Source organism: Rhipicephalus microplus, chromosome 8, assembly GCF_043290135.1.
Source record: "Rhipicephalus microplus isolate Deutch F79 chromosome 8, USDA_Rmic, whole genome shotgun sequence".
In the NCBI taxonomy this organism is placed as follows: domain Eukaryota; kingdom Metazoa; phylum Arthropoda; class Arachnida; order Ixodida; family Ixodidae; genus Rhipicephalus; species Rhipicephalus microplus.
In genome coordinates, this window is record NC_134707.1 from 37,924,463 (window position 1) to 37,935,741 (window position 11,279).

Below are 11,279 nucleotides of genomic sequence, written 5' to 3' on the forward strand. Positions count from 1 at the left end.
GAATGCGAAGCAGAAGGCGCGACTCCCCCTCCGGCTCGGAAAGCACGTGGGCTGCGCAGCGCGTGTGTCGTAATGATCCGAAACTAATGGAACTGGGCTCATCACTCTGAGCCAGCGGGACACCTTCAGCGAAATCGCTTCGTCCGAATAATAACAGGGAGTAACAGCTCGCCGACAACAAAGCAACTACGAGAGAACGCGCGCTAGATGCACTGACAACGGCGAGTGCTTTCACGTCATTAATTCAGCAACTGTACAGACAACACGATCGGTCGTGCGCCTTCTACGGTTGCATTCCGCCACGCGGCCGACGCAGCGTCCTGCTACTGTGTCCGTGTTCCGCGTGAAACTCACCGGCGTCAGCATTCTGCGACCGTGGTGACTTTGAGCACGGTGCTAGTGACAGTTGAATGTGGTTGCTGTTACGTTGAGATTACATGCAATGCTGGTGGAGAGTGTACAAAGCGGAACAGAAAAGGTGTTTTAATACGCACATGCAAGTTGTCATTGTACACACACAACACGAATACGTATGTGCACATGGTCCTTACGGCGTCTTGCTGGGCTCAACAGCGTCGTCCATTGTCACAAGCAGGAGCACTGCTCAACCGTCACTGACCTGCAAGGCGTTCGTCGTCATTCAGCTTCGTCATGGTGCCCAACGCAATTTCGCTGAACACTAACTGCTTCATCCGCGTCATCCGCCGCACGACACATGAATATGCACTTGTTCTACGCACTGTTGAAACCCCGTGATGGACAAAGGGATTTGTAAACGTTGCTAAGAGTAATGTAACAGCCAGGAGAACACTGCGTAACCAATAACGCGGCGCAGAGCACAGATATTGTCCGCCACGGCTCAGCACGAGACCTGGGGAGGCACACATTCCGCCGCCAGCCGCGGCCGCTCACTGCTAGACCAGCTCCACTGCGCAACACGTAACCATAGCAACGCCGCCATTGTGCCTAGTGAATATGGCCGCCATGATGTCATTTCCGCCACATTCTTTACGCCCTGCGCCGGCTGGGCGTGCCCTCTCCTTACCTTTCCTTCCTCCGTGCGCCATGCCGACGCACGTAGGGGGCGGCCATTTCGGATTTGCCGATGGCAATAGATTGACTGTAATTTTTTTGTTCGTACTGGATTCTAACACGCATGCAATTTATGAACTTGCTTAACCGGAAAAAAGGTGCACATTAGATTCGAGTAATTACGGTAAGGCGTAGAACGCTAGGCAACGGGTAGGTGCCACCACCATGTCATCTTAGCAAAGCGTTGGAAACACTTGCCTTTCGTGCAAGCGTTGCATGGTCAGCACAGCGTGATAAACGCTACAATCCTTAGGATTGCTTATGTATGCCTTGTCTAGTAAAAGATATACTTACAAAATATTGACATGTTGTGGTGTCTCAGATATGCGCAATAATCGCTTTTTAAGACAATCGCACAAGTATGATCACTGAACCTCGAGCAATATTAGTGGGTGCTGCAGATGGGGTTGACGGTTTGGGGTATCGGCCGGTCACTTCGATGCCTTTTGGGGTGTCGTTAAGGGTGGACAAATGTACAGACGGACAGACAGACAGACAGATTAAATGTTTTGCGTTGGAGATCCCCAAGAAAGACTATCGTCTTTAAAGAAGTATGAAATCAATGGTTCTGGTTCAACCACAACAGCACGATGAACAAAGATGCATTAGCACAGCACCAGTGCTGACATACGCCATGTTGTTGTCGCTGTTCATACATCTCACTTTCATCCGTTGACATAAGACTCATGTACACAGCACCAGTGCTGACAAGTGTCATGTCGTTGCTATTCTATTCACGCATCTTGTTATCGTCCAGCGACAAAAGACCCACGTACCCAGCATCAGTGCTGACATGTGTCATGTTGACACTGTTCACGCATCTCTTGTCTTTGTTTATTGATGAAAAAGCTATGCACAGAGCACCAGTGCTGATATGTATCATGTTCTTGTCACTCGTCATGCGTTTCTTGTTTTCGTTCATTGATGAAAGACCCATACACACAGCACCATTGGCATGTGTCATATTGATGTGACTGTTAATGCGTCTCTTGTCTTCACACGTCAAAAAAAGACCCATGCACGCAGCCCCTGTGCTGACATATATCATGTTGTTGTCACTGTTCATGCTTCTCTTGTCTTCGTCCGCCTACAAAAGACCCATGCACACAGCCCCTGTGCTGACATGTTGTCACTGTTCATGCTTCTCTTTTTCTTGTCAACAAAAGACCCATGCACACAGCCCTTGTGCTGACATACGTCATGTTGTTGTCACTGTTCATGTGTATCTTGTCGTCGTCCATCAACGAAAGACCCATGCACACAGCCTCTGTGCTGACATATCATGTTGATGTCACTGTTCATGCATCCCTTGTTTTCACCATGCACGCAGCAATAGTGCTAACTTGCATTATGCCATCACTTTTTGTGCATCTTGTCAAAGTCCGTCAACAAAAAACCCATGCACACAGCCTCTGTGTTCTGCGATGTGACATGCTCTTGTTCACACCTCTTGTCTCCGTCAATTGTGCTGTTGAACCTTACAGATGTTGCACCAACTCACCCAGGCCAAAGTACTTTCTAACCAGATTTCTGGTTCAGTTTCATATGCATACTATATAGATACATATATCAAATGTAAGTTTACTTAAGGTCCAATTAACTGTTGAGATAAATATTCAAATATTCAGAATTAGTTGAACGAGGTCGATGAAAAAGGCTTTTTTTTTTTTCTTTTCGAGCAGCACCTGACAGGACCGACCTTAACCACACGCTTCTTTCTAATGGGCACCTAAATCCGCTTTGGCAGCATGCTCAACACAAAGTCAACCCAAGGAATACACCTAATTAAAAGCTTAGGGTCTCCAATTTTTCATTTAACTACTTTGTTACATCTTATGATTAGTTGTGTGTTTGTGGTATCGAGGTTCATCTGGGTGTAGCACTCAAGGTGTGCCGGTCATTGGCCCAACAGCAAATTAGCTTAATGTACTGTCATCGGAAGTTTATATCGTGCGACTAACACACAATATCAGAGTTCACACGAGCATGCATGGATTATCAAGCAAATGATCAGATCACCGAGTGTAGGAACTGGAGCCATGGCTAATGTATGTATGGCTAATTTAAGTGCAACATTCAAAGCATCTAGTTAAAATACTTCTTTCAGCTGCCTTTATTTTTCTTTTGCATTTGAAACTTGCAGTACAAGGTCTGCATAGGGCCCCCTGCGCCCTTAAATCATACACCTATAACTACAATCAGTTCTGCTCGCATGTTCCGTGGAAAACTTTGCACTTTCCTGCCGAAAATACCACGTCACGCTGATAACGCTCGTGCAAATCATGACCTGGAAGTAGGGGGCACGCAGCTTTAAAAAGAAAAGCACACAAGATACGATAAACGATGATTACTGTTTGGAGATAAGACAAGCTCTAGAAGGTCCCAACTTTTCTTACCGCATGTATCTGGCCACTGGCATGGAGCAACACAGCTCTCACTGCAGTTGAAAAGCAAATATTACGCATAAGCTCTGCGCTTCAGTACTGGGTCTTTGCCCTCAGCTTTATAACAGACTAGGATGCTGCAGGCCTTTGCGAGAATGCAACTTTTTTTTTTTTTTTTTTTTTCAAACTGGGCGGGTACATTTGAGTCAATGGACTGACAGTCACTGAGCAGGAAACGACAGAGGAGAGCACTTTTTAAAATGTGTGAAAATTTGTTAAACATTTCTTTAATGTGAACGAGTATATAGGGCTTTCCAAAAAGTTATTGTGATGTCTTCTCCTTTTCAGAATGTTTCAAAATGTGAACATAGCAAAGTTATTTCAAAACTAAAGGATTAGAATGTAAAACTGTGCTGACTACATAAAGTTCATTAGCCAGTAAGTGACAGCCCTATGGCCTCTCGGGTAATGCAACCTTGAAAAACTTTACCCCGCAATTAGTAACTTTCCTGTAGTCTTGACAGCAATAAAAACTGCATCAAAAAATTGAAAAATATATCTAAACATTGAAACATCTTCATTCAGATTTGAACAGAAACCTTATTGCCCAGAATACCAATATGTAAGCTATTAATACAACTTAGAATGACTAAAACTGTTCTATTTACTGCTCCCATTTCAACAATACTAGGAGTGTTTTATTAACATGGGATGTTTAGCATCAGCAACTGATGAATTCATTGAGTGATTTGCATTATGCACAAACTACATCAAAATTTGTTCCGGCTTTTTCAATCTTTCAGACCCCTCTTTCGAAGATTGGCTCTACCACCCGCCGGAGTCTAGTCACCACCAAAGTACAAGCGTCTTTCAGTTGTTACTTTTTTATTCTCTCCTATTTTTTTGAGGACACAACAGCCAGAAACGTGTGCCTTATTGCCCGTTTCTTCATCGTGCAGAGGAACCTTTTAGTAAAGATGACAAAAACACGATTGAAGCCTTTCTATGTTTGTGCGCAAACATTGTGACACACCTTTTACATATATTTGCATGATGTGCTGCTTATTTTTGTTTGCAATAGCGAGTTTACGGTTAAGTAAAAATGTACTTCGAGGTCATTTTCGTTCGAAATGCCTAGTCACAAGATTAATGAGAGTTCTGCCAGAGAGTTGTTTGTCCTACATGAATAGTTTTCATGTGCAGTTTGTCAGATTCTGCTTCAGAAAACGCTCAACAAGCATCTTATGCAGCGTGCATTGCAATTCAGTTACAATGCAAAGTATGTGTAGAGTCGCTCAATTTTAAGACAGTGATGCAAAGAGAAGTATAGAGAATGTAATTAGAAGTACATGCGTAACTGTCAAGAAATAGAACTGGCCAAAAAGATAACTTTCCAATGCCAGGATCCAAACCCGTGACCTTCAAATAATGCATCAGATGCTCTTCAAAGGTCGCAGGTTTAGGTCCTGCCCATTGAAAGTTATCTTTTCGTGTGCTTTTTTTTCTTTGCATTCAAGCATTCAATTTCAATTACTTCAGATAACATTCTTTATACATCTCTTAATATCACTGTCCCTTTGTTCTCATTGATAGTGCATCTAACAAAAAAATCGGCCCAAATCTACATTTTACACTGTAAATGTCGTCGAAATACAATAGTCTTGCATCTGGAGAGAGTGAACAAAACGTTTATTTGATGTCCTGCGCAAGAAAATTGGTGAATGGTATTCTGCAGGCGCTGCGCTAGAGTGCCTCGAGCGTGTAACTGAGGCGAACAAGCGCATCTAGGCACATTAGACACAAGTGCCATCTGGCAGTTATCTTCGAAAACGAAGGCATGCAGCCCGCGGAGAAAGATGCGCGCCAGTCTCGGAGGTGATAAGGTGTAGAACGCAAAGCGACGAGCACGTGCCACTACCGTGACGCCATAGCAAAGCGTTGGAAACATCTTTCTGAGCACCGCGTTGCATTGTCAGCACAGCGCGATAAACGCTACATTCCTTAGAGTTACTTGTGTGTGCCTCTTCTAGTATAAAAGCAGACATAGAAAACATCGAAGCGTTGTTGTGGCACCTGATATATGCTCAATAATCACTTTTTAATTGACAATCGCATAACTATGAACGCTAAACTTTGAGCAATATTGGTGGACGCTGCGGATGGAGTTGGCCGTTTGGTGCCGTTTGAGGCATTGTTAAGGCGGACAAACAGACAAAAATATTTCCGTCAAAGGTCCCCAAGAAAGACTATCGTCTTTAAAAAAGAAGCCCTTAAATTTACTTCTATAGTTCATTCAGTTTTAACAGCTACACAGTGCCTACATTCAAATGGGTCCCCAAGCTCACCCAGCAAAAGCAATTAGTAATAGTAATAAACACTTCATTCCCTTGTAGGTAATTAGGGAAAAGGTATTACTTTCAAGCATATAATCGTCTCATAAATAGAACAGCAGTCGCTTGGCGTCTTTGCGCAGTAACGCTGGTGTTCGGCAGCACACTGTGCTTGCCTTGGAAAGCGCACCTGTGCATCTCTTTTCCCAAGCGTACATTCTTGGAAGCACCTCAACCGCACACACATTTAATCGATTTCTAACTTGCAACCACCTGGTCAGGTATTTTGAAAATTAAGCTTCCGAATTCTCACAGCTCACAACAGCAATGCCAACCTACTCTAGAACCATGGGGGAAGCCAACACAAGGGTCATCTTTAAATATATTCAGCAACTGTTCAGCAAAGTTGAGCATTGCTTAGTGACGCGAACCATGCTAGATGCGATTACCTACGCGAGACAAATCGAATGCTAAGGTTATCTAACTCAAGCTTATTCTGCAACATTAGTTTTTTCGTGGGAGAATTAAAATATCTATTGCTAGACATTGAGATAATACACAAATTCATGCACATAACAAGGCACCACCCCTTTCTTGCCCAATCCCCCATAGTAGGTCATGCCAGTTTGATAAGGGTCAACCAACCAACCAACATTAGTACAGACTGAGCAGCGAAGCATCAATGGCGAGAAGGAAAAACTTAAATTCTGAACGAAAATTTCCTGGCAAGGTGGGACTTGAACACACCTACGATCAGGTGTCAAATCCACTCACTCGAGTTTAAATTGCCGATAACCACAGTTTAATCTATAATAAAGTTCAAATTGGCTCGTGTCAGTGAAGCTTTCGCATATAGGTGCATTCTGCGTAATGGGTAGCATGCTTCAAAAAACACTGAAATGTTTTCAAACTTGCTATGCGCCCACTACATGGCCTTGATATGCCAGAAACGTGTGCGCCGTCTGTAACGGGTAGCTGGCGTTAAACCACGAGCCGCCGTCAACGATGGCCAGATGGCAACGAATGGCAATGTACGCTTGTACCACATAACATTAATGCATTAACTGCCTGGGTTCATCGCCCAAGACGATTTGCTCACAATCAAGGACGCCCACACACACACCAGAATTACTGTCAAACAAGCTTTTTGATGCTATCATATTAAAAAAAAACTGTTGCGTAGCTTCGTACTTTGTTCATGCTTGGAACCACTAAAGCCGAGCTGCTTTTTTTTTAATGAACTTTCTTAAAGAGGGTCCAGCTGTAGTAAATTTGGTAAAGTTTCCGGCATAGGTCAGCGAACTCATTCATCAGTACTCGCTCCGACCAACCCATGAATCTGAGAGTCCAAAGAAGATTTTGGAGTCAGAACCAGTCTATTTGCACGAAATTTTTACGAGGGCAAGTTCGAGCGAGTTAAGCTCAGGAAAATTTTGGTGTGCGAGTCCAAATTAATTTTAAGCCCAGATATACTTTTCGAGACGGTCTAAACGAGTTCCACATTCTTTTTCCGAACTATGGTCCTATCTACTCATCTTCACCATTACTATCAGCCTTACCTCGATTAACGTTTACACTCGCATCAATTTGCGTGTATTCCAAACTGGTTCGTGAGAACTTGTTCTAAAAGGTATTGTATCAAATGGCGCCAACAAGAGCACAGATTACGCGACATATTGGTGGTAAAGAGCGTGACATCCTTGGTCGAGAAAGCATTTATTTCTTGGCTTATGGACTTGTCCACTCACTCGGACTCGGATCAACTCGCGAGTCGGGGTATAATTTTGCTGTAAGGTGCGAGTACGAGCGAGTTCAGCTGAAGAATACCTTCACAAGTCCGAGCGAGTCCAGAGAGCAAAACGTAAGCTTTGCCAAGCTATGGCTTCCAGTTAGGCCATTGCACTAGTATACACAATAAATCGAACATCGCACCTGTTACCCTGGTTCCCTGGGAGCATCCTCTATAAACCTGTACGACAGGGTTCTGAAACGCTGCCTACGAGCACCTCATGTCGTCCTGACGTGATGAAATATACATGTGAAACAAGAACTACATCAGAACCAGCATCCAGATTCTAGTCATTTTGGCAAATGGTATGGACATGTTGGAATCCGGTGGGCCAAATTTTTAGAAATGACCAGTACATGAAATATGGGAAAGACTTTCTTTCAAATGGTAATATGTGCTAAAAACTTCTACAAGCCACACCTCCCTGGCCCTTGTGGCTGCAGCTAGCTGGCTAAGAAAAGTTTGAGACAGCTGGTGTACAACCTTTTTCTCAAGTTCAGCCCAAAAGGGCCCATGAAACACTCCCGACAATTTTTCAAACATTTCAAGGAAATATGCCCATCATGCGCAGAATGCAGCCACGATCAAAGATGCCTCATGTGACAGCTCTGCGAACCACGGATGCGGCAAAAGTTTTAAGAAACAATCCCTCTTCCTTTCATTCATTTCATTTATTGCATCCTTAACCCGAGGGCATTACATAAGGGGGGGCAAAAAATACGCTGTGTGTATAATTTAAGTTGAACAAATTATTATAAACAGTACAGTTCTAATGTGGTAGTTTGGTCAGAAATGACAACAAAAATGAATCAAATAACACACAAAAGAAACGCTTTGGCTGGGAATTAGAGTACAAACAACTAGGCACAAGCAAATTATACATACAGTACGTTGGTAGAATATATTTACAGCCGCGGGTTAATGGGTGGAATCAAAGTGGGATTCCAATTTTGCGCGGAATGATGTGCGGTCAGATGTGGCAACAATGGTGTCGGGAAGGCGATTCCTAAGTGCTATTGCTTGGGGGAAAAAGGAGTCTTTCATTGCGGATGTACGGCCGTTGATTCGTGCAATGGGGTTTGAATGGTTAATGCGGGAAGAAGTTCTGTTTGGGGGCTGTAAAAGTTTGTGTCTTGATTGGGGTCGGAAAAAGAAACTGTGGAGGAGGCATAGGCGCGAGATGAGGCGGCGCGACGCGAGTGATGGCAGTTCAATTGATTGTTTCAGGGCGGTGACGCTGATTTCTCTGGAGAACTGCGAGGTTATAAAGCGGGCAGCGCGGTTTTGAACTGCTTCTAGTTTGCTAACGAGGTATGCCTGGGATGGATTCCAAATGGACGATGCGTATTCGAGCTTTGGCCGTACGTATGTTAAGTATGCTAGTTTTTTAACGTCAGGAGATGCTGATTTGAGGTTACGGCGCAGAAAACCAAGCGTACGCAGAGTGTCTGAGCAGATGGACTGTACGCGCGGTGCAAATGAAACAGATGGGTACATGTGCACTCCGAGATACTTGTATGACGAAGCCGAATCGAGAGGAAGCGAATTGATAAAGTAGGTATGATGAACAGTGGTGCGTTTACGGGAAAATGACATCGATTTGCATTTGGTTAGATTTAACGGCATTGATGAGTCTTGGCACCATAGCGCAACTGTGTCAAGGTCTTGCTATAGTTTAGTACTGTTTTCAAAGTTGTGAATGGGGGAGCATATGACACAGTCATCTGCAAATAGTCGAAGTTTTGTTTGAATGTTTGTTGGCAGGTCGTTTATGAATATTAAAAATAGAAGAGGTGATAAGCCCGCACCCTGAGGAACGCCTGATGATAAAATTCGGGTTCCTTCTGGCCTACGCGCGACACCGCGAAGTTCAATCTGTTATGCAGAGCACAAGTCATGCCGAGATTGGTCGGGCAAAAAACCTACAACGTACGGTTAGTCTGGAAGCAGCTGTCTGCGCTCGTTGGTCATATTGCACACTCGTCATAGTGTACACCAGGCGAGATTGGGAGTAGCCCTTGCAGGGTTCGTACAGGTTTTCAAAGCAACAATTCAAGGATGTTCAAGGACTTTCCAAGACCTGTTGCAAGTTTTTCAAGGACTCAAAGCTGCATGCTAAGTTGGAATATTGCACTCTAAAATTTTCAAAAATGACCAATTTTATTGCACTTACAATAAAAATATGGATATCACACTTATATAAAAAAGAACGTAGTCTTGACTTCTCCCAAATCTCCATAGGAAGAGGGCACGATGCCATGTTGGAAAGTTACATGCTGATGGGCTTCAACACACGTGTAGTCAAACCTTAAATGGGTCGTGCCACAACATTTGTGGCTTGCCTGCTTTTTGCAGCAAGGTTTAATTATAGCTCCAATAAGCATACACGCACCAAGATTCATTTATTCTCACTATATAATTTGTCGCCTTGTTGATATGGACAATTTTCAGTTCCTGTTTGTGGGGACCGAGTCCAGCAGGTACGTAGCAGTGTAGCCGACTCAGTCACATGATCACAAAGCTTTGCACACATCATGCGGAGTATTGTCAGCTCATGCCCACATGTGCCACACAAGCACCTGCAAAACAAACTCACCGTTACCTGCAGCAGCCGCAATGCTTTGCCGGTACGTACGGGGCGGAAGTCCAGAGGTCACTCACCTAACTATAGATAGGGTGTGGCGTCAGTAGAACTTTCGTTGCCCTTACTATAGAGCTATGTCAGTGCTGGACGAGCCCGTGATGGGCATCGATAAGGACAATGAGCATTTAGGTACACTTGGGAAGTGGCTTAAAATATATTCTTAAGTACCCAGGGTGCTTGCTATAGCCTTGAAATTTGATGGCACCACCCCATCAAGAGTGTCGGCTTGTGCACAGTTGACACTCGCAGCCCGTTACTAAACGACCAGGAAGTAAACAACTGTCACAGTGGTTAATATACACTCATCCGGTGGATACATGTGTGTTCTTTTCTAGTCTTCTTGGTTTCCTTCTTGTTGTTTGTTCCTTCTTGGTTTGTTTAAGCAGCACTCTTCCAGTGTCGAGCTGAGACAAGTCGTTCATTAGCACTCGTTCTGTGCACTTTCTTTTTGTGCGTCCTTCGTGCTCGAGCGGCGCGTTGCATGTATGGGGTTGCTTGCCCCTCTTCGTGTACATCCCAATTTCTTGCTATCACATTCACTGCTCCCCACTCGCCACAAACTTTTTTTTCACATGCACTTTTGCACAAATTGGATCATGTGCGCCCACGCCGCATTACTGCTTCAGAAATGGGGAGTTTGACAGGTTGACACACCGATGTATCACATTTAGAAGGTCGCGATGTCGATATCAGAGTGCACTGCTCAGGAAATTTAAGGATTTTCATGGATGACAACAAATTCCAAGACTATCAAGGGCCTTAAAAATGCATTTTTCAAATTCAAGGTTTTTTCAAGGATTTCAAGGACCTGTACGAACCCTGCCTGGGCAAAAAAGGCAAAGCAGCTTTGCAAGACGTGACCAGCACAAGAAGGAGCGATCACTGCGTTTCAGTCGTCAAACAGGTCCAACTCCGCTATAGCAGCACCGCCTGCTGCATCATTACAGAGGTCATCGCAAGAGCCCACCACGTGCCCGTGTTCTACTGAAAGCAAGGAGCAAATTCGAAGGAAAAAAAAAAAAAGGCACATGATGCCATGC

At 44.1% G+C, this 11,279-nt stretch overlaps 1 protein-coding gene across 2 annotated transcripts in view; it reads left to right on the forward strand.

The window, feature by feature from the left end:
• MFS18 (major facilitator superfamily transporter 18) overlaps positions 1 to 4,468 on the forward strand; it is a 28,577-nt gene extending 24,109 nt beyond the window's left edge. For both annotated transcript variants that reach the window (XM_075871567.1, XM_075871566.1), the window contains exon 13: positions 4,280 to 4,468. In XM_075871567.1, the coding sequence (XP_075727682.1) occupies position 4,280 (1 nt within the window). In that variant the 3' untranslated portion in view covers positions 4,281 to 4,468. The remainder of the gene's footprint in view (positions 1 to 4,279) is intronic.
• The last annotated feature ends 6,811 nt before the right edge of the window (positions 4,469 to 11,279 follow it).